Source organism: Silurus meridionalis, chromosome 2 (genome assembly GCF_014805685.1).
Source record: "Silurus meridionalis isolate SWU-2019-XX chromosome 2, ASM1480568v1, whole genome shotgun sequence".
NCBI classification, from domain to species: domain Eukaryota; kingdom Metazoa; phylum Chordata; class Actinopteri; order Siluriformes; family Siluridae; genus Silurus; species Silurus meridionalis.
This window is the reverse complement of record NC_060885.1, coordinates 19006296-19033631: the sequence shown is the minus strand read 5'-3', so window position 1 is coordinate 19033631 and position 27336 is coordinate 19006296. Positions and strand designations below refer to the sequence as shown.

General features: G+C 39.2%; 2 protein-coding genes across 8 annotated transcripts in view; one reads left to right on the top strand and one right to left on the bottom strand.

The window, feature by feature from the left end:
• gbf1 (golgi brefeldin A resistant guanine nucleotide exchange factor 1) overlaps window positions 1-13924 on the top strand; it is a 55838-nt gene extending 41914 nt beyond the window's left edge. For 3 of the 5 annotated variants that reach the window (XM_046837001.1, XM_046837004.1, XM_046837002.1), the window contains 30 exons: window positions 231-399; window positions 492-703; window positions 797-895; window positions 1030-1224; window positions 1325-1517; window positions 1599-1739; window positions 1877-1965; window positions 2272-2474; window positions 2831-2954; window positions 3593-3718; window positions 4964-5046; window positions 5231-5467; window positions 5560-5653; window positions 5735-5911; window positions 6065-6129; window positions 6304-6430; window positions 6532-6603; window positions 6836-6930; window positions 7092-7245; window positions 7620-7845; window positions 7945-8093; window positions 8737-8983; window positions 9986-10188; window positions 10707-10857; window positions 11453-11583; window positions 11670-11771; window positions 11893-12006; window positions 12512-12689; window positions 12801-12965; window positions 13096-13924. In XM_046837001.1, coding sequence (XP_046692957.1) covers window positions 231-399; window positions 492-703; window positions 797-895; window positions 1030-1224; window positions 1325-1517; window positions 1599-1739; window positions 1877-1965; window positions 2272-2474; window positions 2831-2954; window positions 3593-3718; window positions 4964-5046; window positions 5231-5467; window positions 5560-5653; window positions 5735-5911; window positions 6065-6129; window positions 6304-6430; window positions 6532-6603; window positions 6836-6930; window positions 7092-7245; window positions 7620-7845; window positions 7945-8093; window positions 8737-8983; window positions 9986-10188; window positions 10707-10857; window positions 11453-11583; window positions 11670-11771; window positions 11893-12006; window positions 12512-12689; window positions 12801-12965; window positions 13096-13352 — 4578 coding nt within the window. In that variant the 3' untranslated portion in view covers window positions 13353-13924. The remainder of the gene's footprint in view (window positions 1-230; window positions 400-491; window positions 704-796; window positions 896-1029; window positions 1225-1324; window positions 1518-1598; window positions 1740-1876; window positions 1966-2271; window positions 2475-2830; window positions 2955-3592; window positions 3719-4963; window positions 5047-5230; window positions 5468-5559; window positions 5654-5734; window positions 5912-6064; window positions 6130-6303; window positions 6431-6531; window positions 6604-6835; window positions 6931-7091; window positions 7246-7619; window positions 7846-7944; window positions 8094-8736; window positions 8984-9985; window positions 10189-10706; window positions 10858-11452; window positions 11584-11669; window positions 11772-11892; window positions 12007-12511; window positions 12690-12800; window positions 12966-13095) is intronic. The other 2 variants (XM_046837003.1, XM_046837005.1) reach the window with 1 other exon arrangement.
• Window positions 13925-14983: 1059 nt separating this feature from the next.
• LOC124377640 (core histone macro-H2A.2) lies at window positions 14984-23869 on the bottom strand. 3 transcript variants are annotated; one of them, XM_046837007.1, is made up of 10 exons: window positions 23727-23869; window positions 22588-22640; window positions 22296-22471; window positions 21030-21136; window positions 19402-19590; window positions 19131-19235; window positions 17572-17671; window positions 17068-17157; window positions 16763-16937; window positions 14984-15635 (listed from the first exon to the last, which is right to left on the bottom strand). In XM_046837007.1, exons 3-10 carry the CDS (start codon window positions 22465-22467, stop codon window positions 15470-15472), a joined length of 1104 nt encoding a protein of 367 aa, XP_046692963.1. In that variant the 5' UTR covers window positions 22468-22471; window positions 22588-22640; window positions 23727-23869; the 3' UTR covers window positions 14984-15469. The 3 variants fall into 3 exon arrangements, with proteins under 3 accessions (XP_046692963.1, XP_046692964.1, XP_046692962.1); XM_046837008.1 differs by having other exon boundaries at window positions 22296-22475; window positions 22593-22640; XM_046837006.1 differs by having other exon boundaries at window positions 22296-22468; window positions 23727-23868.
• Between the last annotated feature and the right edge of the window lie 3467 nt (window positions 23870-27336).

Genomic DNA, 27336 nt, shown 5'->3' with positions numbered 1-27336 from the left:
GAAATATGCTTTTCAGTAGTTCTTATGTTTTATTATCATTCTTGATAAATTGTGCTCTGTGTGTGTGTGTATTTTATATATAAATATAAATATATAAATATATATATATATATATATATATATATATATATATATATATATATATATATATATATAAAATAAAAATGTGTTGTTATATATGTATGTTTTACTCTTTACCAAGAAATGTTCTTGCTGTGTTTTGGTGACAGAGTGAGGGTAGACCGGTAGAACGTACTCAGTCTGCCTCAGTTGAATCCATTCCTGAGGTGCTTGAGGACCGAGATTCATTAATGGATCAGTCTGACTCTGCATCAGTGCATGACATGGACTATGTAAATCCCAGAGGAGTGCGCTTCACTCAGTCTTCCCAGAAAGAGGGTACAGCTATATTTATGTTCTATGCAGTTTGATAAAAATTCATATATTTAGCACAGTGTTTCTTAACACACTCTACTTTCTATTATCCTCAGGTGTAGCTTTAATCCCATATGGACTTCCATGTCTGAGAGAGCTCTTCCGCTTTCTCATTTCTCTCACCAACCCTCACGACCGCCACAACTCGGATGTGATGAAGCACATGGGTTTGCAGCTGCTCAACGTGGCTCTGGAGGCCACACACATCGCTCCATACCAGTCACTTCTGGTCCTAGTCAAAGATGAACTCTGCAGACATCTCATACAGGTTGATCTTTTCTCTGAGTTTTTTTTGTACTTTAGTGTGTATTTCTTTCATCCTGAGGTAAATTAATGTAATGACGTGTCGCGTTTTTTGTAGTTAATAAGCGAAGAGCGAATGAATTTGTATGCTGCCTCAATCCGAGTCTGCTTCCTCCTGTTTGAGAGCATGCGTGGACATCTCAAATTTCAGCTCGAGGTATGTAAACATTGGCACAAAAGCAGATTTCTTGATCTGAATTTCTTTTGTGTGAATTATAGAGATGGCTCTTTCATTTTGAAGTTGAATTTTTGGTATTGTATTAAATAGCTAATTAGCTGTGCCTCTTCTAGATTTATTTGAAGAAGCTAATGGACATCATTACCTCAGAGAACCCAAAGATGCCCTATGAAATGAAGGAAATGGCCCTTGAGGCAGTTGTGCAGCTGTGGAGAATCCCTAGCTTCGTGACTGAGCTTTATATTAACTATGACTGTGATTTCTACTGTTCCAACCTTTTTGAGGACCTCACCAAACTGCTCTCCAAGGTGATCCATTTTAACCTCGATTTTCTTAAAGACTGATTAACATCAGGCAGCATTGATCCTGAAAAGTTCATTCAGCTAATTTGATCTACTACTTTTGCAGAATGCTTTTCCAGTCTCTGGACAGCTCTACACAACCCATCTTCTTTCACTTGAAGCTCTGTTAACTGTAATAGACAGCACAGAGGCTCACTGTCAGGCCAAAGTGATGACCAGAGCTGCTGAGCAGGAGCACTCAGAAACTTTAACAGCTGAAGCAGAGGCCCCTGTCTACAATACTACAGATGCAGCAACAGGTTTTTATCATCATTATTGTACTGATTTTTAGTAGTCACACAGTATTGGTTTTTGTTTAGCTTTTGCTCTTTAATCTTCAGAGGCTGGCAAGACTTTGTTTGGTTTAAATGGACAGACTGCGTTAGAGTCAGGAGCTCCATCAGTGTGTCCTCCAACCAGTGGACATCTAATGGCTCAGAAGATGAAGCTGGGTAGACAAGACCAGGAAGAGACTGATTCAGGTGCTATACTTTAACATACTGCGTGACTAAATATTTCATTTAGCCTGAGCCTGACAACTAATGATATCAATGTTTTTATTTCGACAGTGGAATAATGTTTTTTCCCCTCTTTAATTTCTGTCCTCCAAATATTTCAGCTGAAAAGAAAAGCCCTAAAAAGCCTCACCGTTTCACAAGTTGTTTCCCGGACTCCCAGGAACTGATTAACATCAAAAACAAGAAAAAGGTATTTTTTGAGATTTCACAGATTGAATAAACGGCTAATATATTCACGTTGTAATTGTAGAAATAGGTTGCACAAATAATTTGCTGTTAACATGGAAGAAATTCATAGCAATAAAGTAGCTTTTGAAAAAGAAAAGAAAAAAGTGCAGAGTGAGTGATTTTTGTATTATTATTATTATTTTTTTTTTACTTTTCGTTTGTCAGACGAGTAAGGTTGCATGGTGAGGGCAGTGCTGATGACAGATTAGCTTTGTTAATGAGCAAACATGAGTGTTTAGAGTTTTATGTTTTTGGTCTGTATTTATAGCTTCTCATCACAGGAACAGAGCAGTTCAATCAAAAGCCTAAGAAGGGGATCCAGTTTCTGCAGGAAAAAGGTCTCCTGAGTAGCCCAATGGACACCGGTGAAGTGGCTCAGTGGCTTAGAGAAAACCCTCGACTGGACAAGAAGATGATTGGAGAATTCATAAGTGACAGGAACAACACGGAGTTGCTCGACAGTTTTGTCAAGTAAGATTTCCTTTGACCTCAGGTTCTCATGGATCCTCTTTATCTGGATTTAGCTCTTTGCAGTATATTTCAGGGTAATTAATATTCAAGTTCAGCAGGGATGTTAAGATGGATGATGCCTTCAACATCTTCAGTATGAAGAAATATTGCTGATGGCAGAGTGTGCTGCCATCTGCTGTTGTGACTTTATACTTTCAAAGCTGGATCTTAAGATGCATTTCCTCAGTATTGCATTTGTGTTGCATTGATTTGCAAAAGGAGTTGGCGAATGCAAAGAGGAGAGTAATCTGTCCCTCGAAGTGTTGAAAAAGTACTTGTGTATATGATACTTAATGTAATCGTTCTTTTCTTTCCAGCACATTCGCTTTTCAAGGGCTGCGTATAGACGAGGCTCTGCGTTTGTATCTGGAGGCTTTCCGACTTCCTGGCGAAGCGCCGGTCATTCATCGGCTCTTGGAGACCTTCACTGACAACTGGCATGTGAGTCAGCTGCCATACACACATTCACCTTGGCAGGGACACAACACACACACACACACACGTACTGTAAATAGAGTGTAGACTGCTGTCTCACTTGCACACAATTACTAGGACATATACACCACTTCTTCCATTACCACATGCTAAGTCAATCCTTACCACCAACTGGCCCTATCATCAGGTAATTAGTGACTGTGGAACAGGAATGAAGGACAGGGTTATTAGTCATGCAGGTAATCAGGGACAAGGAAAAAGTTGCAGGAGGGCATGTGACATAATCGATCTGCCCTGCAGCAAGAGACAAGCCTGAACCAAAGAAAGAGAACACCTAGAACATACTCCTTAAATAAGTTTGGTCGCTCTCTCTGTGTGACCTGGAAAGTATTCGTAGTAATGTCTTTTTTTAGTCGCAGTCAGAAAAGATCGGATGAGCTCATTTCACACAAAATAGATACAACAGGTTTGTGCCCTCCCGTTTACACTGGATATTGTAACAGGAAAAGGTTGACTCTTTGACCTTCTGAGAGGAAGCAGATCGTTGAATTAATTTTGCATATTCAAAGTGATTTATGAAGATATTTCTGCTCGTACTGGATTGGATGTTGAATTTTTTTTATTGCTCTGTTTCCCACGTGCAGAAAGTAAACGGGAATCCCTTCTTGACGAACGATGCTGGTTTTGCATTGGCCTACGCGGTCATTATGTTAAACACGGATCAACACAACCACAACGTCCGCAAGCAGAACATCCCCATGACCGTAGAGGTGAGCGGCATTTGCGGAACACTGTGTTATCAGTGCAGAATTTCACGTTTCTCAAAAAAGCCTTTATGAATGTCCTCTGTCAGTAAACCGCTAGCATAGCTTTTTTTCCTGTGGCCATTCCTAGCTTTCCATATAAGTTTTAACGATGAATGTAAATAGGTTTTATGTGTCTGTGGAGCTACTAGACAGTGTGAATGTTATTTGCAAGAGGTCATTCTGCTTTCCTACACCTGTTGATGGGCTTTACGTTTAAAGCTTTTTTCAAAACATAAACCTGCAGTTTTGCTAACCGCTCCTCACCCACCACTACTGCTGCGATTCCGTGCAAACGTTCCCAGATGATTTACCAGCATCTTTATAGCACTCGCTGTAATTTGGTTCCCATCAATGACGAAAAACGTGAGCTACTAATTATGGCTGCTTCATATTTACTACCCTGTCCAATGTGTTTTGTTGGACGATTTTTGTTCACAACTTAAAACCTGTTTTGAAAAACAATTTTTTTTTTCTTCAGACAACCTATTATTACAATCACTAGCATTATTGACCAGGCTTGAACGTATATACGCATGCACATACACACAGTTGCACAATGTTTGGTGCAGTTAGAGGTTTATACTCTCGCCAGGCATGTCAATAGTATTTTAGTACCGTAATAATTCTAAAAATCCATTAACAAAGGATCTAAAATGCGTCACAGTCTCCTGGAAGCTAGTGCTGGGATATGCCCACACCGCATACTTCAAGGATAAGTATCCGAGCAGGGTTCTAAGCGAAAGTGGAGCTCTTGAAGCTGAGAGGTCGCAGTGCTGTTTGGCTGACGTGTGTGAGTGCAGCTGTCTCATCTCTGAGGCAGCTATAGTAAATGTCTGGACCAAAGCTCCAGTATGGAACAACACGGGCCCAGCTGGCACTTCCCCATTCTCCCTGTTTACTCCACTGTTTATTTCTCTTTCTGTTCATCCCTCTCTCCAGGGAGATTAGCTTTCCCTTGTTTTTACCTGCCATTAAGAAGGCATGCAGTAAAACAGTGGCCTAACGCCATCACTCAGCAACGGATGTGTGTGTTTATATTGGGGCTGAGTTTGGCTTTAGGCCAGTTTGCCCAGCTCTAACACTTAAGGGACAGAAAAAGTAGTAACCCTAAGGTCCATTATAAGATCTGAAAGGTGATAAGAAAGAGATGGTATTGCAGTTTGCAGACATTAACGAATTTTAATAATCTCTTTATCTGTAATTTAATAGCAATTCAAGAAGAATTTGAAAAATGTGAATGGTGGTACAGATTTTGATCAGGACATGCTGGAGGATATCTACAATGCCATCAAGTAAGAAAGCAAAAGATTATTTTTTTATTTTAAATTATTAATAATTGTAAAATATTTATTTATTTTTTAAAATTTACTTTATTTACTTTTAAAATGTTTTATTTGCTTTCTTGTCCCGAAGTTTAACATTGAAACATTGAAAGTGTTTTCAAATCAAGTGGTTTGTGTGTGATTTGTCCTGCAGGAATGAAGAAATTGTTATGCCTGATGAACAGAAAGGCCTGGTAAAGGAGAACTATGTGTGGAGTGTGTTGCTACACAGAGGAGCCACATCTGAGGGGATCTTCCTCCATGTGCCTCCCGGCAGCTACGATCACGACCTATTCACGATGACCTGGGGCCCGACAATTGCTGCCCTTTCCTATGTGTTCGACAAGAGCTTAGAGGACGCTATTATCCAAAAAGCCATTGCGGGCTTCAGGTGTGTAAAATGGCGAAAAAAAACTCCATATCTAAACAATCATGCATGACTATTAGTAATATTGTCCTAATTCATTTTTATACCGTCTCCAGGAAATGCGCAATGATCTCAGCACACTATGGCTTCAGCGACGTTTTTGATAATTTAATCATCTCTCTTTGCAAGTTTACTACGCTCAACAGTGAGGTAAAATCAACACCGGTCTTTCACACTCTTCATTCGAGATCATACCAGCCGGATTTGTAACGCCATGTTTTGTGTGTCCAGTCTGTAGAAAACCTGCCCACAGTTTTTGGCAGCAATGCCAAGGCTCAGATAGCAGCAAAGACAGCGTTTAACCTCGCTCATCGGCACGGTGATATCTTGCGAGAGGGTTGGAAGAACATCATGGATGCTATGCTACAGCTCTTCAGGGCTGAGCTCTTACCCAAGTCCATGGTAGAGGTGAGAGCAGGATTCTTATGGGGAACTATGAATTGTGTAAATGCAACATGTGTTAAAGGTTTTTGTCAGTGTAAATTGGCAGATTTGAAAGGAACAGAAAGGTTTCGATTGATTTGGGAGTGAAAGTCTCCTACTTTTTTATTTTCTTTAAAGGTTGAGGATTTTGTAGACCCGAATGGAATGATCTCTCTACAGCGTGTGGAGACGCCATCAAACAGGTACATATAAGTTACAAAAAGATAGACATTTTGGAATATGATCTCTTCATAGAAGATTTATACCTCAGAAAATCTAAATAAAACTGATAAATAATGAATATTAAATTACAACATGGTGTCTTGATATTGCTGGTGATAAGAGCAGTTTAAAACTGAAGATTCTACCCTTCTCAGGGGAGAGTCCGCTGTGTTGAGCTTTGTTAATTGGTTGACACTGAGTGGTGGAGCGGAGCAGTCAGGACAACGAGGCCCCTCTGCCGAGAATCAGGAGGCCAAGCAGGCTGCCCTGCTCTGTATAAAGGTATGTGCAATTTAATTTAATTTTTTATTAAACTTATTTTGCTGAGGGACTCATTTGTTTCTATTATTATTGGTTTTTTTGTTTGTTTTTTTCCCTGACAGCATTGTGATCCTGAGAAACTGATCACAGAAAGCAAGTTCCTGCAGCTGGAATCTCTGCAAGAGCTAATGAAGGTGAGACTTGTTCATACCTCTGGCTTCAGTGTTTTTACTGTCTGCTGACATTAAATAGCTCAATCAGACTGTAGATTTGAAAGCTGTAATCCATAATACTGAACAGTTTCTCAGAGATTGTTCACATATATATATATATATATATATATATATATATATATATATATATATATATATATATATATATTAGAGTAAGCTGTACATATGTAATAGTTATATCGATACGTTCCAGGCTCTTATCTCAGTGACTCCTGATGAAGAGACGTATGATGAAGAAGATGCTGCTTTCTGTCTAGAGATGCTTCTTCGCATAGTTCTAGAAAATAGGTACAGTGACTATTGAAATATACAAGAAATTGTGTTACAGAGACTTGTTCCATAGAGTAGTGTAATAAAGTAATGCCTTAGTTCATATGAATTCACTGGATACAGTTCAAACATTACAAAGCATTAATATATTTTGTTTAATGTTGTTCGGGTACCTGCAGGGACCGGGTATCGTGTGTGTGGCAGACTGTACGTGCCCGTTTGTATCACCTGTGTGTGCATGCCAACGAGAGCTGCTTCCTGGTAGAAAGGGCTGTAGTGGGGCTGCTGAGACTTGCTATACGATTGCTGCGACGGGAGGATATCAGCTCACAGGTATTTCCAAATACTTTTTAATCTGTAAGTCTATCGCATACATACCTGTGTCTCTAACACATTATAATAAAATTCTTTTTTTTTTTTTTTTTTTAATAAGTCAGAGTATGTAGAAAATTACAATTTTATGAATTAAAAAATGTGCGCCTCACGTTCACTTTGTCTTACATTTTAGTCTACAAACATTCTTGGTCAGGAGCCACTTTTGAACGCAATAAATACTTATTCAGATAAGGTTAGGGCATGTATTTGACTAGAAGTGACTGGAGTGGAGCAAACACTCAAAACTTCTTAATCCTGTGTTTACCAGTGACCAGCCTGCTGTGAATTTAACTGCTCACTATGCCATTAAACAATAATTTTTTTCTGCACAGGTATTGCTTTCCTTGCGGCTGCTCCTGATGATGAAGCCTCATGTGTTGTCCAGAGTTAGTCGAGAGATTGCCTATGGCCTGCACGAGCTGCTCAAAACCAATGCTGCCAATATCCACTGCACCGATGACTGGTACACCCTTTTTACGCTGCTGGAGTGCATCGGTGCCGGAGTCAAACCTCCAGCCGCACTGCAGGTCACCAGCAGCAGCCCTGACAGTGACACAGGTAAAGAGAATGTCCTGTGAACCACACAGATCCTTCTGATCTAGAGTCGAATCTAGAGAGTGCAGTGATAACTGAATATTAAACACATGGGTTCTGTAGGTGCTCAGTCTGACAGTGAAGTGAGCTCATACCACCAGAGTGAAGTCACTTTGGACCGAGGCTATACCTCTGACTCCGAGGTTTACACCGAACACAGCAAACCCAGAATGCTCCGCTCCTCCACTGAAGTTGAAGTCGGATGGCTAGTGGTGAGTACGGAAAAAACATGTACTAACTTTGCCTACTTTTAACAATTTGTGTATATATATATATATATATATATATATATATATATATATATATATATATATATATATATCTCGACATCCTTTTCAGTTTTGTATTATTTTGTATACTTTTTTTATGAAGATCCTTGTTAGAAACTTCTTCCTCATTAGGTGCCCTGAAGAAGAGTCTTCTGCATTCTATGCTCCCCAAATCCAATTTTTCCATATAACCGAAATAAACAAAAAAAAAAAAAAATGCTAGAGGTAGTATCTTATGTGATTAGGTCTTCCTAGTGACCAAGGGAAGGAAAAATCCTTTTTGGAATTAATGATACAGCAAAGGCCAGTTCTTTTATAATTGCAGTAAAGATTGAAGAAACGATGGAGCAAGAATTTCATTTTCATTTCAAATATTTCCTGATATTTACATTTGTGTTAAACACTTTAGAACCTATTTGAACCCAACCTATTTTTCAAGAGTTGGAAAAAAAGTGACTGACAGGTGTTTTTTGTCGCTCAGGTGTGCCCTGGAAGATTTTTTGTTTAAACAGGTGTGTCTAGACATTAGGTAGCTCTTTATTAATGCCATCTGCCCTTAATATACTGTTTATTGTTTTTTTGATAGGTTGGTAAGGATGACCTGGACAGCAGTAAGGCCCTACTTGCTCCAGACTCTAAAATTCAAGCTCCTCTGATTAACCAGTACAGTTTAACCTTGGGTCAGGACATGGGCCTGCATGACACCAAGTCTCTCATCAAGTGTGTGGAGTCACTGTCTTTTATTGTACGCGACGCCGCACACGTCACACCTGAGAACTTTGAGCTTTGTGTGAAAGCAATTCGAGTGTTTGTGGAAGCCAGTCTTAATGGAGGTTAGTTTGTTTAAGCGCACATCTTTATTATTATTGTTGCACTCATAAGACAAGGATATCATTGTGTCTATGATTGTATGAGCACTGAGAGTCACGTCCATGCTAGCTAAACAATACAGTGACTTCAAAATAACAAAAGTCCTGCTTCCTGATTTAACCACATTATGGCCTCACTCAAATATGTTGCTTCAGAAGATTTGGTGCCTTTGCTTAAGAGAAATCTTGGTGCGAATAAGGAAACAAGTAAATATCTGAACTGACATCAAAATTCTCTTACCTCTGGTTTTGACTTAAGCAAAACACTATAGAAAGTCCTATATGTGTAGACCGACCCCTTTCTAGCCCTCGTATGTGCAGATTGACTCCTTTGGGATTAAGATGTCTTTGTGTGAGTCGGTTCCATAGCACTGTAATTGGATGTGTCAGTGCCTGGAAGCTCTTTGGTTGGGTATCTTAAGCTGAGCTCTAAGGGTGAGTCATTTAACTCGGGGCAATCTAACTGCGAGGCTTGTATACCCTCTCTCTGTTTATCCCTCCGTTCTTCAATCCAGCTATCTTCAGCGGGCTTAGTTAAGACATTCAGCACTTTTTGGCACAGTGATTAGACATGGGCTTCTTATTCATCAGAGGGCTCCATGCACTTTTGCGGATACCTGCTGTCAACAGGGCTTATAAGCTCACTGTGAAAGCGGCTTGATCAAAGTTCATAGTTCCAACATGTAAAAAGCTAATGGAAACCGCGCTGTAAACATGCAGCATAGTTGTTCTTTGTCTTTTGCACATCAGGAAACAAAACAAAACAAAAAATATTTTGATGTATTTCCAAGGTAACTATGTTGTTACCGAAATGCACTGCTGTTGAAAGATAAAAGATGATGTTACTCTTTTGTTGTTCTTTTTGATTGTTGAAAAGGCAGGAAAGACTGGTAGACAAGCTGACAAAACGAGGTTTAACTTTTCGTTAACTCATTTTCTTCCAACGCATTCTTGCGGCTTAAACAGGTTATCGCACACACGAGAAAAAAAAGAGCCACAAATACGACTCAAAAGCCAGTCGGCTACGGAAGAAGCCAAGAGAGAAAGAGGGTGTGTCCCGCCGAGCTAAACCCACCAGTCAGCGGCCGTCCCGTTCCCACAGTGACGATGAGGAGGACGAGGGGGTGCCAGCCAGCTACCATACGGTGTCTTTACAGGTTAGTCAGGACGTAAGTACCGCAGCCCTTTCCCTACTTCCTTTACTGTGTACATGCCTGCTGCTGTAGGGTCGTGTGGTGGTGAGGTCCTTTAGGCCATTAATGTTGCTTCGTTTTTCTTTTTCCATTACAGCTCGGATATTTAGAAACAATCACCAATGATGCATCCTCTAAACTTTTAAATACCAAATTACCAACAATAATTAATTTCCCTGTTCAATGAATTACAGTCATGACACACTTTTACATTTCATTCAGACCTCTTCACCACCTAGATTTCCTTTGGAATAATAAGGTTCAGCTTATTTCCGCCCCTGTCTGCATCTCCTTGACCTGCTTAATCTAGATATGTTGATCAGCATGCATCAATTTAAATAAACTGATCATCTGAGCTGTGCATTTTTTATTTTTTAGATCGCTATTTCCTGTAGGTGATGGGTCGTTTATTATTGATTGGAAATTTAACTAATTAGTTTAAAAAAAAAAAAAAAAAAAAAAAACTGTGATTAATGCAGCGCTTCTACTCTTAGTTATTAGATTTGATGCATACACTGCACACGCGGGCAGCCAGTATCTATAGCTCATGGGCAGAAGAACAGCGCCATCTGGAGGCAGGTGGAAAGAAGATTGAAGCTGACTCTCAGACACTCTGGTCAAGTTGCTGGTGTCCTTTGCTCCAAGGTCAGACTTATAACAGTTTAAAAAAAAAAAGGTTTTTTTTTTTTTGTTCTCCCTTGCCTTCCCATCACACCAAGATCTTATTTTAGTACATTTCTTTCTTGTCTCCTGTTCAGTGCCGAGGCCATTTATTTATTTTAGGAAGATTCATATACATACCTTAAAGTAGAGCCTTAAAGAGCCTTGAAGTATGCATGGACTGTAATTTAATTAATTATTCATTATTGTATAATAGAGTATTTTTTTTTTTTTTTTTACTGCCTGAAAATTCAATTGTAAAGGGGCACCTCTATACTTTTACCCTTTTAGAATCATACTTTTCTACATACAGATTAGAGGGTTTAGAGTTAAGCTTAGTTCTGACATCACAATCTGAGCCCATGCATATTTATTTTTTAATTTTGAGAAATGGTGACTATGTTTTTGGGTTTTTTTTGTAATAGATAGGTTAACAAATTTAAGTCGGCTATCTGTTTGAAGCACATGTGAAAAAGCAAATTTTTGAGTTCATGGATTGGTTAATATTTTACCACCATGCACAAGTATATTGCAGCATGCAGAAAAAGCAGAATAAAAGACTGAAGGTGCCCCACTGTAGGTATGGCCTGGCTGTGCTGTGACGCTAGGAGGCAAGTTCGGATGCAGGCCCTCACTTACCTCCAGAGGGCGCTACTTGTACATGATCTGCAAACACTGGATGCTGTGGAGTGGGAATCCTGTTTCAACAAGGTGAGATAATCACATATGACACAGTAGTTAAATACAAGTCAAACATCGATTGATGCTGACTCAGGGCTTAACCACTTTTATGTCAGGTCCTGTTTCCGCTGCTGACTAAGCTCTTGGACAACATCAGTCCAGCAGATGTCGGTGGCATGGAGGAGACCAGGATGAGGGCCTGTACACTGCTCTCCAAGGTTTAATAGATTTAGTATTTTGTGAAGCATAACTGTAAATAGAAAGTGATTGATTTTTTTTTTCTTCCCCCCCCCCCTTCTTGAAAATGCTAAATGATGTCTGGTGCGTTGGCTTCCGCAGGTGTTCCTCCAGCATCTCTCACCACTGCTTTCTCTGCCCACTTTTGCTGCGCTCTGGCTTACCATCCTAGACTTCATGGACAAGTACATGCACGCTGGCTCCAGTGATCTCTTGGTGAGAAATTTAAAATAAAAATTTAATATTAGTTATAATGAATACAATAAAGCTACAAAGTAACTGGAAAGTGACAGACTGTGGCTGCACTGTATTCACTGCTTCAATAGAAGAGTCTCTCTGTTCGGATATGATGAAGATATTTCAATGCCCCCTGTTTTTATAACCTGGTTTAGTCTTGTCTCGTTTGTACTGCAGCTGGTCAATCACCATATTGTACTTGAAGCTGAAGAATTTGTCATTTGCCCTTATTAGTAGTCTGGACATTATTGAATGCATTATTTATCATCAACGAACTTTGAACTTTAACCATTTGTGCAACCTTGTGCATCAGTACACTATAAGTAGCATTTACATTGCAACTAACACTTGCTCATTGATATTTGCAGTAATAAATCAGGTAATCAATACAGTCGCTGTTTCCATTATTCACATTTGGAAACCAACGTCCAATTTCATATCAACATTAAATAAAATGCTGTAATTAATATATATTTTTACACAGTTGGAGGCGATCCCCGAGTCTTTGAAGAACATGCTTTTGGTGATGGACACAGCTGGGATCTTCCACAATGCAGACTCGCGTACAGGCTACTCTGATCTGTGGGAGATCACATGGGAGAGAATTGACTGCTTCCTGCCCCATCTCCGAGAGGAGCTTTTTAAACAAGCGGTCATGCCAGGTACCACCCTGCAGAGCTTTAACTTTTCACTTTCCAGTGTAAAATACACACCGTTAGAAAACACGCTAAATACGTAATAATTAATTATTGCTGTACCCCGACTGTGTACAGAACCTGTCCCTAGTGTTCCTGTAGAACCTGCCCCTGCTTCTGTTCCTATTTCTTCACCCTCCCCTCCTGTGCCATTCCCTGCACCAGTGCCAACTGCCTCACCAGAGCCAAAGACCCCCAGCAGACCTGCATCTCCTCAGGACATACAAACACCCAGTGCCAACGGTGAGAGTGCAACAATGCTTGCTACTCCCTAAATGAAAAGCCACCAAGCATGTTAACCACACAATTAGTGATTAAGGTGTACTGTGCTTACCAGAGTGTTTATTTTATCTTTTGTTTCTAACTCTCACAGGAAATGACAGATCGTCTCCAGTGCCCCCCTCCACCCCTCCAATGCCCACCCCAGTTAAAAGCTCATCTGACACTATGCCTACTCTCACTCAGTCTCCTCTAATACTCCAACCCCTAGCATCTCCACTGCAGGTCGGCGTGCCGCCCATGACACTGCCAATCATCCTAAATCCCGCCCTCATCGAAGCCACATCTCCTGTACCCCTGCTTTCAGTGCCTCGTCCGACTGAACCGATCGACACTTCAGAGGTCAAATAGAACCACAAGATCGTCCTTGAGCATCTGGAAGAGGACAATGGAGAATTGGAGACACTGGTGTTCTCTCTCTTTGCATTGACATGCTCCAACTGGATGCACGATCAGCACAAATGAGTACATTACATAAGGCCAGGACCTAAAAAGATTGAAGTCAGAGTGAAAGTGCACCCCCTCTAATAAACATGCCCATGCTAAGGTATATTACACTCAGTGCTGTTGATCATACGATCCTACATTAAACCAGTTTGCAGAAATATTTATTCAGATTAGCAATGCACAACTGGAACACGATGGACAGTCCTAGAACGAGAACCGGGGTTTATATTTCTACTAATTTGTGCAGAGATAATGTATTGAAGCTACAGTGTCTTACACTACTCCAAAAATCTATTGGAACAATTATAGCGGTAAATAATTTGGTTGAGCTTCAGCATGATCTGTACTGAGCGTGTTTTGTTTTTGAGGCATCACAACTGCAGGAGAATGGAGATGGATCTAGCATTAACTCTCCTCACCACTCGATATAATTTAAAGTGTACAGTAACATTAAACAGACATAATTTATGATCACATATTTGCTTTCTTGGACATTTACGTAGTTATCTTGATCATTTCAGAAATGTTTGTCCTGCATTTCATCATTCGAAAATATCTGTCAATATATGTAGTCTTTCCGACGAGAAGTAACAAATACACATTCTGCTGAGATCCACTTGTGCCGCGAACACGGGTAGAACATTCCAGATTTGTTCCTAAGTCAAGCCTGTTGTGGGTAATTTAAATGGGTGAATGTGCTGTACACGGAAATGTGCATGCCAGGTTTTATTTAATTTAGTTTTTAGTCCTGATAGGTCTTAAAGAGATTGTGAACTGAGTACAGTATTGAGGTCATATTGTGTTACTATTTCTGATGTTGGTGTAATTCGTTTAAAGATCACATTTCTACAAAAATCCAGTAAACAAAAAAATTATAATTTTTTTTTGGTTTAGTAAATCAGTCAACCTCAACAACACTAGTTTTTGCTCCAGGTCTTATTGGATATTTTGCTGACAGGGTTCTTATGAAGTTTGCTGAACGCTGCAAGTTATGAGGATGGGACGGGGTCTCTTGCTTCTGCAGTTCAGAATCATTCAGCAATGGGTTGCTTTATTTTGTGAAACTGGGATGTGACTGCTTGTGTGTAATGATGTCACCACTCGAAATGAAGGTGGCAGTGGAGGGATTTTATGTAGTTCTGCAGTCAATGACAAAAATGTATATATACACATATATAAATATATATATGAATAAAATGTACTTTTTACAATCTAATAAATATGATATAATGAACAAAGTAACATGTATGGTAATTGCTATATTTAAATGTCCACTAAATTAAAAGTCCTTTTTTCTGGTCTTTCTATTCTGCATCGCACAAGTACATAGCTTTTATTAACTACAGATAATACATCTTAGAGAAATGAGTTTTTCAGTTCTTGGACCTGGCTGCTGTTGAAATGAAAAGTACAGTAATAATTTATTAAACGCCATAAACGCCGCTCTTTCACTAGACCATTCTTTCTGTATAGGTGTAGTTTAACATGATTTAGAAAAACAGTGAACACAAAAGCTTGAAAACGAGAGCCTGAGATACAGTGTAAAACATTGTTTTATTTCAAATCAAAATGACAAACACATTTTTTTCCCCTTAATAAACTAAGTGTATCAGAAACTACACAGTAAATCTAGCTGAAAAAACAGTGATTAAAAGTCTATACAACATGGAATGTTAAAAACAAGCTCAGTCTAAGAACAAAAAAAATGGATCAAATGAACTTGGCCTACTCTAAATGAGTGTCAAGGTAACAGTGTAACATAAACGCATATAGTACGTCACTCACAAATACCCTTTTAATATACCTTCCGAATTTGTTCCGATACCCAAATAACTACAGCATCTTTAGTCAAACGGCACGTCAGCTGGAAAACGAGCCGAAATCCGGCTGTTAGCCTGGATGCTAACATCTGTCAGTTCAGTTTTCCATAAAAAAAATGGCCTACACAGAACTCACCAGATAAAACAGACTAGCATCCAAGCTATGCAAGCTACCAACAACAAGAACCCACTGCGCAATCATCACTTGACCTCCATCTTGGTCATTTCCTGCAGATAAATCCCGATGCTCTCGCTGTCAAACATCACAAAGTAAATGTTCTTCAGTGAGGATGTGGTTGCTGAAACAAAATGGTTCGAAATGGCCTTCAGTATCAGCTGAGCTGCAGTTTGCTTTGGGAAACCATTTCTGGAAGAAGAAGAAAAAAAAAGATTGAAAGAGAGCTCTGTTTACAATCAAAAACAGAATGAGTCATTTGTCTATAAACATCACATGTTGATTTAAACAGAGATGACCACATCAAACAGTGCCATTTCAATTGCAGATGATAAATACAGGAAATTAGGGTTACAAGCAAAAGCATGCTCAATTGTTCTTGGAGTAAACTGAGATATGAAAGAGTCCCATGTACTATAAGCATTGTATAACATTTTTGTGAACTTCAGCTGAAAGCAAACAAAAAACAAGCTTTCTGTAAGCAAAACATCTATCTATCTATCTATCTATCTATCTATCTATCTATCTATCTATCTATCTATCTATCTATCTATCTATCTATCTATCTATCTACACAAATCAGCTCATCATTGTACAGTAAATAAACCAATTTGTTATTACATGATTTACATTATATAATTATTATATAACCAGTAAAATAGAGGAACGTCAAGGAGGAGGTTCATGGATGTGGTGAGGGAGGACATGCAGGTAGTTGGTGTGAAAGAGGCAGATGTAGAGGACAGGGTGGTATGGAAACAACCCCTAATGGGAGCAGCCAAAAGAAGAAGATATAACCAGTAAAATAAGCTGGGCACGTTGTTAATAATAATAATAATAATAATGGCTGGATGTTGTGATTTGTGCTTTGTATTGTACAGCTCTGCTCTTGTTATCACTTACATTATAGCAACTATACACAGCTCCCTCACCAGCCTCTCCTGTGCATCTCTCTTAAAGTTAATAACATGAACAGATGCAGCTTGCCATGTTACAGAGAAACTGCAAAATACCGCCGTCCTGACTCTCGTGTGACGGAAAACGTCAATGGACGGCTTTAAAAAAAGTGCTGAAAACCCCACCAACACCTCTGTGATTTTTGATAAATAACCTTTCAAATGTATCGTAAGGCTCGGCGTATGTGGGATATCTGCTGTACAGTCCCTGTGAATGAGTACAAAAATCGATTGACGACGGAATATACAGATTTTGCCACACGGGAATAAACGCAATCAAGAAAAAAACAACTAAAATATCAATCTAATAGAGTATGAGCTTATGCTATGTTGTAACTGAATTTCATCTGTATAAAGATTCACCTTCCAGTAGGTAGAGAAGGGAAGGCCACAGACTTGAGCTTTTTCTCCTCTGCAGCAGACAAGCAGTTCTTCACTGTCTTCTCCAGCTGATCCTCGCACTTCTCAGAGCCCCACTGAGGGACGTTGCAGTGGATGATGAAACGTGCTGCCATCCCACTGGCCTGGCTAACTGCAACTGGGATGGCGAAAGCAAAAAAAAAATCATAATAAATGAGTGCTCACAACTGTTTGCAAAGAGGAAACTATAGACTGGGCATTAAATAGACTATGCACCCACTCCCTCTGGATGAGTGTGTAAATTCTACCTGACGCAACCTCCAAAGGGCCTTGTGTTTTCCGCAGTTCTTTTACAGCTTCCAAGAAATCTTTCCCTCCAGCCTTCTCCAGTGCGTTACCTGCAGCACATGGTAGAGATATACAGACAATCCTTATACGTCCATTTAAACAGGAATTATGATGCACTCTGTGCTACTCTTCCAAGTGTATGACCGAAGACTAGACGGAAAAAGTTATTTATTCAAATTTTAGACCTGTGTGATCAATAAACAATAATAAGCAGTTCCTCCAGTGCCACCACAATCCCTCCTTATTATCCTAGATGCCCTTTCCAAAACCCATCATCACGGCTCGCAGTTCCCCGTCATTAAACTGATGTGAAACTAAAGTAACCAGAAGCAGGTGCATTTTTTTCTTTCTTTTTTTGTTGCTGTATTTTTAGTTGAAGAAGCAGAAAAGCGTCATAACAAGGAACCCGAAATGTCGGCCAAACCGTATGTTTTCAATTCTCCATTGTTTTCTCGCCGACTTACCAATTCCATCCTTCAGATCGATCTCTGCATTTGTGGGATTAATAATTCCCTCAACTTTGATGGTTCCAATTTTGCTGATGTCACTCTCTGCAAGGGACAACTGAAACAGGAGACAGATGGCATGCATATATTTTTTTGACCAGTATATTATATTCTGCTAATACATACTTCGTTAAAATACCCATTAACACTAATCTATGCAGAGAGTTCACATTCGTCTGGATTACAATGACACTAATACATATTGTTCCAGACAGTAATTGTATTGCTCTTAAAGGAAATCAGCATGAGTTATTAAAAATGGTTAAAACTTTTAAAAACGACCAAAAGTATTCAGCCACTTCTGACCAGTAATCAGTATTAACTTTTGCTGCAATAACAGTTTTAAGTCTTTTAGGATGAATTGCTTTGCCCACTGTTTGGGACTGATTTGCACCCATTCCTCTATTCTGGGAGGTTTGTTCCAGGTTGGATGGATGTTTTGACTGCGATTTTTAAACAGTACCACAGATTATAAATGGGTTTCAGACTTTCACTTGGTTGTTTTTATCCACCATGGTTTTGTATTTAGTACTACTGTCCTTTTGAACGGTGAAGGTTTTTCCTCACTGCATGAGCAATCTGCAGCAGACCATCCCATTCTCTATTCAGTTTTGACAAGAAGCCCAGGTTCCTTGGAAACAAAATGTACATTTACGACATTTATCGGACGCCTTTATCCAAAGCGATGTACGAAAGTGCTTTGGAGACTATCAATGAATAAATCAAAACTAGTTCACTCGGTTGCAAACTTATAATATCACTGGCCTGAAACTCAGTAGGGAGGAATTACAGCACACACTATTTTTTTTCATATCATAAAGACATAAAACAAACGGGGGGAAATAATGTGCTAGTTCAAGTGTTTCAGGAAGAGGTAGGTCTTCACCTGTCGTTTGAATGTCTTGAATGACTCAGCTGTTTTTAAAATGTTTATAAAGTTTGTTAGTGAAAACATAGTTTAAAATGTTATTCCTAACTTTCCTGAACAATCGCTCCTGCTGCGGATTCCCGGAAATTTTAAGATAATCCGCAATGTGCTGTTAGTTAGGTTCCAATATGAGAACCCGCGAATTTTCCGAGGCGCGGGTTCTGAACGGCGGATTATCGGGAGTTGACTGTACACCCACCTCTTACGCTGAGAGAAGGAGTCGAGCAGTGCCAAAAGAGTATGGATCTCCAAATGCATCTCCAAAGCATGATGCTGCCTTTGCCATCTATATATCACTATGTGGGTGATGTTGCCCAAACACACTGAATCTCAATGGTGGTCTCATCAAACCAACAAAAAACTACATTTTCACTGGGTCACTCTTACACTTTCATATGTTTTTTTTTGACCAGTGGTTTCTTTCTAACCACCCTCAGTTCACAATGGCATACTGTAGCTCCTTCAGAGTGACTCTTGGCCTTATGTTTTGTGTGATGTCTAGGTAGCTGAATACTTTTACAAGCCACTGTATAAATTACATTGTTAATGGATGAGTAAGTGACAGTTATATAAACTGTCAAATCAATACCTTTTGTCCAAGGAACAAACTCTTTGCTGCGAGAACAGTGAATCCCTCTCCTGGTCCATCCTCCATTGTGCTGTTGGTTCCGTCTTTGTCATTGTCTGCGCTCTTCTGCAAACAGCCAAAGTAAACATAAGTATCTCCGTTACAAAATACGTGTTCAAATGGCATAAAGAAACTAAATAGTGTAGTATAAAAGCGTTTCCCGGAATCACAAAGTCACAAGTGTGAACGCCTAAAGCTGTTTCTTGTCGAGAGGAGGTAGCACTGAACTGACCCTTGGTTTACGACCTGGTTTTCCTCTGCTCTTTTTGGACCTCTTGCTGCTCTTGACCTCTTTGTCTGTCTTCTCTGGCGCCGTTGTCTGTGAGTCCACCTTCACTCTTCCTCCTCTCTTCTTGGAGAGCAGCTCAGGGTGGATACGAGGCAGGACGCCACCATTAGATATGGTAACCCCTCTGAGTAGCTGCAGAAAACCACATGAAAGTGCAAGTTACATCTTGTCTTGAACTGTATGTGAACGCAAAAACTATAGTCTTTAATAGTTGGATTGCTACAGTTAATCACACAGTCCTTATTTTATTCTATCATTCTATTAAGCATAGAACACTAATCTGGCCTGTTTTAATTAAGATCCTGGATTGGAGGTAGCAAATAGGAAGGATGCCAAAATATATTCCATTTTATACTCAGACCACCTTACATGACCACCTTACATGTACCGTAATTTCCGGACTATAAGCCAGTTTTTTGGCTTCAAGCCAAAAAACTGAGCCCCATAACATTAGACCAATGAAAATGCCGAACGGGTTCAGGTGAATCCTAAATATGGATGAGGTTCCTCTGACGTTTGACCTGCCGCTCACTCGGACTGCCAACAGGAAATGCGAATCATTCGTCACGCTGAAAACAACCGGGTATGAAAGAAACGCTTCACCTGTGTTCTGAGGTGCACGGCATCGGGAGAAAAGCTTCACCGATGGTGATTTTTAAACGCACGACGATGCCAAAAGATAAACTCTCGAGAGAAATAGTTGTGAAAGGAAGGAGGAAGACAGTGAACAATGACTTTCTTGGTAGGCTACTGTTTAGATACAAGCCGTGGAACAGACACTGTCTTTCGTTAAAGCCTGTGTAAAGTTAATTAGTTTCAGTGTAGACAGACTTATAGACAGGTGCGGCGTATTTATGTTCAAAATAAAAATCTTTGTCAAATTCAGTGAGTGCGGCTTATATTTGGGTGCGCTTAATAGTTTGGAAAATACGGTAAATACTTGCGACAGCATGTATGGTTTAAACTCTCTTGCTATATTTTACCCTTGGACATTTTATCTCCACTAAGCTACCATTGTGTGATATATTACTGCTACAGAACTGAATCATTTCTTTTGATATGGTTGTTTAAATATGATAAACAGGTAACAATATGCTATTCTCCATAACATACTGTCAATAAACTTTGATAAATTATCATTCTGCAAAGTGCCTATGCTCATAACACCTCCAAGAACAATTTGGGGTTCTGGGTTTATTTTGAGTGATAATAATAGACTAAACAAATATAATGAGAAACTGTTTTGATAGGATAAAAACCTAACCTAAATAGCTCTGTCCACTGGGCTATCGGTGTCAAAATCATGTGCATGTAAATGTGATTTAAAATTGTTTCATACTTTTGTTATGGTGTTATTGCTATATATTCGAGTTACAAGTTACATGTGTATTAACTGTACCAGAGTCACAGGTATATTAACTGTTTATGTCTGGAGTAGAATGAAAGGTATTTAATAGGTAAAAATTTAATTCCATGTGGAATAAAAGCAGCACTGCAACAAACAAACGCTGCTTTCACCATTCTGAAACAGGAAGGAGGATGTACGACCATTCTTCTAAGGTGTACTTTACCTGGTTAAGCTCTTCGTCATTAGCCACCGCTAACTTGATATGCCGTGGGGTAATTCTGCCTTTCTTGTTGTCTCTGGCCGCATTACCAGCCAGTTCCAAAATTTCAGCTAAACGTGATGAAAATAATGACACATTTATAATCATTTCCATATACAGTGTACACAGAAACTAACTGCAGTGTATATTCAGAGGATATAAAAAAGTCTACACACACCGGTAAATTTGCAAGATTTTGTTATTTAAAAAATAAAAATAAGATAAATCAAGTCAGATTCTCATCCACGTTTAATGTGATATAACAAAATTGAATTAAAAAGAAAAGAAAAAATAGAAAGGGGTTGGGGAGGAATTACAATAAACTGTTTGCACTAGTGTATACACCTCAAAATACTTTGTTTAAACAGTTTTGGCTTGTAATAAGCACTCTTTTTTTGTTGTTGTTAAAAGTCTTCCGACTTTGTACATTTTGAATTTGATTCCATGTTTTCTTGCAAAAAAATGTTATTCAGATCTATCATTTTTTGAGAGGATCTCCTGTGAACATCCATCTTCAAGTCCTGCCACAGGTTCAGTATTATTCTGGTGGGTGTGTGTGATTTAAGTGATAAGATGCTTTTTTTTTCATTTTGACAAACACATGTTTTACAATTATGCCCCAAATGTAATACCTTGGACTCCTCACACCATCACACATTTGCAACATAGGACAATTTGTGTTGATTTAAACCGGCTTGTGTTTTATTTATTATTATTCTTTTTTTTTTGAGAGGGCACAAGAAGCAGTTTCCTGCAGCTCAGTTGAATGTTACATTAGGCAGTCTCCCTAAAATGTTTTTTTCCCCCTGTCCTTTGTTAAATTTTGGATAACGATGGCCTTTTACATTTGATGTTTTGGAAATTCTTTTGTACACCTCTTCAAATTGTTATCTGGCACTGAGATCCCATAAATGCTTTGTAAACTCTCTCTAGACCAGGTTTTTGCAATCATACAAAAACAGCTGATAATCAGAATCACTTCATTTCTAAACACATTTTTTTTTATACTTTTTTGTTTTTCAATTAAATTGCTATTATTAAGTTGCTATATTACATTAAAAATCCTAATTTGCAATTTTAATAGGTGTGTGCAGACATTATTAGAGATAGATAGATTAGATAGATTAGATAGATAGATAGATAGATAGATAGATAGATAGATAGATAGATAGATAGATAGATAGATAGATAGATAGATAGATAGATGTCTCCATGTATGCCTGCCCTCACCTGCCAGGTACTCAATGACAGCTGCCATGTAAACAGGAGCGCCCATACCGATGCGGTACTTATGAGTCCCTGTGCGTAAGTACCTCATCATCCTCCCTACAGGAAAGATAACGCCAGCTCGGGCTGAGCGTGACAGCTTGGTGGTCTTCTTTTTTCCTCCTCTGGCTGACATTCTGCTTTACATGCAATCAAGTGGAGAAAAAAAACAAACAATAAAATACATTTGCCTTTTGGAGTCTGAGCACAAATTTAAGTGTACACATTAAACATAAAATAAAAATGAAAAGGGTACCTGTTTTTTTTTTTGTTTTTGTTTTTTGGTTCACAGTGTCACTGGATAATCACCTATTCGAAATACAGATACATGCGATCAATCAATGGACGAGCAGAATATTATTTTTTTGCTATTTAAATCTTTTCAAGCAATATTGATAATTGAGCACAATTATGATTTTACACTATTCTTTTCTTGTTGCATGGGGAAAATACATTGTAGTAGCAATGGCCATGGTTTTAAAAGATAATACTGAAAAATGCATTATTATAAGGTATTTTTTTCTTCAAAACATTTAGACATTTTTATTTGTAATTGCACTAAATAAAGGATAATAATGATTGAGTATCGAGAGCTCATCACCTGTCGGCTGGCATTTCAGCCAATACATAATTCATTGATCTGGACACTGTATACATATCAGCTCTTTTCTTTTTTCATTTGACGTCACAGGTTAATATTCTTGCTTGACATGATAAATACCTATTGTGTAATGTGATATATACATAGATAATAAACTAATAATAAATGACAGTGAGAGAACACCGTTAATACACTGAGCGACACCGTTAATGCGCGACTGAATAACAGACATTGATCATCTACTGCTGCTGCAGCGGCTTCACACAGAGACACACTTAAAGCGAAATCACCTTTTTTTACAAATACCATTCAGGGAAATAAAACGTGCTGGGATTGTGGGGTCTGTTTAAATAATTAAAATGACAAAAAGCGAATATTATTAATAAAAAAACGAGATTGCTGCAGAAAACGGCGTCTCCTTTGCTAACTCGGAGGCAGCCGGGTCGAGCTGCAGTCGCTACGTGGGCGCCATGGAGAAGCGCCGCTCAAACCGTGCGCACAGAAACCCGCGGTGGGGGAAAAGGCCTTCGTCTATTAACTTTACCGCTTTACATGAGAAACAACAGTGTGTCCGCGACCGGATTTATCAAAGCGACACGCTTTAAAGAGGCCGAAAGCGTTGCGTTTTTTTAAAGCCGCTCCGCCCACGAACTAACCCCCATTTTGTTTCTTCGCGGCCGCCGTGTACAGTAGCGCTCGGGCTCAGGGCTTGATCCGCTCACACGGAGAGAGGAACCCGTCCCTCCATCGCAACCCTATTAACCAACCGTGCGTTATTGTTTGCTGGAATTTACCTGTTGTCTTTCTATTCAACGCGACATATAAACCACAGATATGCCTTTTGACGCTCCTGCAAGCAATTCTTGCTCTTATCCGTGTTCTGTGCCCTTATGCTGAGCTCCTCTTCTTCTCAAAAAAAAAAAAAAAAAAAAAAAAAAAAAAGGATAGCAAACTGGAGCCAGTAGCAGTGTACCGGCGATGGAGGCAGGCTCATGCTCCCGATGCTCCTGAGGGGAAAGATAGAGCAAAAGGCCCCCAAAAATACATAGTAAAATAACCTCCAATTTAAAAAATATTGAGTATTTTTACCTCCCGAATCCGTTTTTTGTTTATTTTTATTTATAAACGTCCAAATATGCTCCCAATTGAGTATATATTTCTCTACAATAATTCGAAAGTTTCTGATTCCGAACTAAATCCACGGTTTTCATCCATCATTCCTTTTAAAAGAATAACATTTGACACATTTTACACATGTTCACGCTATTCTCATTAAGGGTTCGATTTTAATGAGTGTATTGTAGCATACTGTAAAATGTATATAAGAATTTTGTCTACTCTTTGGCTTATTGTTGCCTACATAAGTCTTAAAGGGATATTACAGTTCTTTGGTAGGACATGGATGAGGAGATTGTAGCACTGAAGTGTGCAGTAGGAACGACAGACTGGTTCAAGGTGGAGGATGGACCGCATCAAGGATCGGCTCTGAGCCCTTTCCTGTTTGCAGTGGCGATGGACAGGTTGACGTACGAGGTCGGACAGGAGTCTCCATGGATTATGATGTTTGCGGATGATATTGTGATTTGTGGTGAGAGTAGGAGCAGGTTGAGAAGAGCCTGGAGAGGTGGAGGTAGGCGCTAGAGAGAAGGGGAATGAAAGTCAGTAGGACAGAGTACATGTGTGTGAATGAGAGGGAGGGCAGTGAAGTGGGGCGGTTGCAGGGAGAAGAGGTGGAGAAGGTGGAGGAGTTCAGGTACCTGGGGTCAACAATGCAAAGTAATGGAGAGTGTGTTAGAGAAGTGAAGAAAAGAGTGCAGGCAGGGTGGAGTGGGTGGAGAAGAGTGGCAGGAGTGATTTGTGATAGTAGGGTATCTGCAAGAGTGAAAGGGAAAGTTTATAGGACTGTGGTGAGACCTGCGATGTTGTATAGTTTAGAGACAGTGACATTGAGTAAAAAACATGAGGTGAAGCTGGAGGTAGCAGAGCTGAAGATGTTGAGATTTTCCTTGGGAGTTATGACAGGATTAGAAACGAGTTTATTAGAGAAACAGCACATGTAGGATGTTTTGGAGACAAGGTGAGGGAGGCGAGATTGAGATGGTTTGTACATGTGCAGAGGAGGGACATGTGGTATATCAGTAGGGGAATGCTGAGGATGGAGCTGCCAGGAAGGAGGAGAAGAGGAAGACCAAGGAGGATGTGGTGAGGGATGTGGTGAGGGAAGACATGCAGGTAGTTGGTTTGAAAGAAGCAGATGTACAGTAGAGGACAGGGTAGTATAGAGACAGATGATCCGCTGTGGCGACCCCTAATGGGAGCAGCCGAAAGAATAAGAAGATTACAGTTCTCTGGTGCACATCTGAAGATTTCCTTCAGAGGGCAGTAGAAAACCACTAAGTGTTTGTAAGCCCTTTGACACATTTGTCTGTGGTTCTCAATCAGATTTCTAGCTTTCTCTGCCTTGACTCAGTGTACAGTGTACCCTGACTCACTACACTTTGGGACAATCAATTTCCAGTGACATGACTCAACAGTCACAGTACAAACCCAAATATATAAACTATGAAATATCTGAGTCATATACTTTCATGGTTCTTCAATTATGATTGTACAATAGCTAATGGATGTTTTATTCAAATCATAGAAACATTTAAAAGTGGTCAGACTCACTGTTTAAAAGACTTAAGCAAACCATATAGAAAGAATGTAATATAGTTGAGAGCCACAACAACATCAGGATACTAAAGAGATTGTCCAACTTTTTTTTGAGCATGCTTCAGAAAAAATGTTATTTCCAGTAGGGGAATATAATGAGCGTTGATGAATAAGTGCAGAGTTATACCTTGCCTTCTTGTAAATTACAGTATATGCTAAAAGTATTTTAATTTCATGCATTTTCAAATTATTTCTAATATGCAGTGGAATGCTTGTAATAACACATTTAAGGAGTAAAATTAATTATACTGAATTGAAAAGGGAAGGTCTCTCTTTATCTTTTTTTTTAGTCCAGTCCAATCAAATTCATTCAAATCTCTACCAGAATCAAATCATCAGACAGAAAGACATGAAGAGACTTGTCCAGATGGCTGTTATAAGATCCAATGAGAAAGGAAGCAGACAATTCTGGGCCTAAAATTAGGCTTAGTCATAGAGGAAGACATCGAAGTGCACCATATAGTGAAATCTGTAATACTCATTGTGTGGTAGATTCTAGCACAGAGGATGTCTGGCAATGAGTTCCCCAGCCATGCTCTTCTGGGGACATTTTTTGGGGGTAAGTGCGCATCTTGCTTTTGAAAGGGTCCAGGGCTGCGTCGGGAAGTGGGGCATGCACTCTTACTCAGCAGCTACGGACCGAATTGTCTAAACACCTGGTTTAAGCAGTCTAAACAAAAAAGTCTGCTGATGATTGCCCTTAGTCCACAGGGACCCCAGAGGCACTAGCAACACCCACGTTTATTCAGTGGAGTTGACAGAGAGTAGAATGTAACTCATCACTGTGTTCTAAATTAACAACATTTCAATTTCGTACGTGTTCTGTAGTTTTTCCAACCCTAGTAAGTAAAAAGAATGTTAAAATATCTGTTAGTTTCATGTTCTAGTTAATCTTTTTAGACTTTTCTGAGTATTTGTTGGAAAACTAGTTTAATTAAGCAATTGCGCAAATATATATAGCGATTGAATGTAACAGATACAGTATGCATAAACTTTTACACGTGGTTATGGATCAAACTGTTCCCATTTAGAAATATGTATTTGTGTGATGCAGGAAATCTTGAGGAAGAATAATTCCCCTGGTGGGATATACCTCCCTTTGAGAGTGAGTGAAAGGAAGCACTGTGTTTCCTCTATGTGTGTGTTTACACACATCTATCATATTAAACTGGGCACAGGTCCTGTTCACACTCATACACACTGCTTTTTTTAACTGAAAAAGTTGCAGCAAGAGAATAGCACAGAATTAGATTTTCCAGTGCTGTAATATAAGGGCAACAAAAACATGCAAGAAACAGTATTCAATTATTTATTAACCAAGGATTTTAATATAATTTACAGCATCAATATTATAAATGAATGTAGTTTATTTAACCCAGTTTAAACCCAGTTTATTCCGCAATTTAATTGAACGGTAATAGTACTGTAATTAAGAATAGCTGTTGTTATTCACTACCATTTTACGTTTTACTTTTCCTATCTGGTGATCTGCCCCTGCAGCCATGGATAGGATTCAAGTTGTTTCCTATAAGCATTTGAAAAAGTCCCAAACCACAATTAGGTAGCTTTGCGGAAAGTTTTGTCGATTGCATACGTGTAGAATGCATTTAACTTTCATTAAAGTCATTTATCGGCCAGAAAGAAATGCACAAGAGCATTTAATTTGTATTACTTCAATCATGCTATTGG

Bases quoted from the DNA above. Each gene is read 5' to 3' on its own strand.
- LOC124377640 (XM_046837007.1), bottom strand. From the start codon at position 22,467: ATGTCAGCCAGAGGAGGAAAAAAGAAGACCACCAAGCTGTCACGCTCA. The intron at 21,137-22,295 runs GTGAGGGCAGGC...CATCACGTTTAG, and splicing joins TGTCATTGAGTACCTGGCAG to CTGAAATTTTGGAACTGGCT. The intron at 19,236-19,401 runs GTCAGTTCAGTG...GGCTGTTTGCAG, and splicing joins AACCAGGTCGTAAACCAAGG to AAGAGCGCAGACAATGACAA.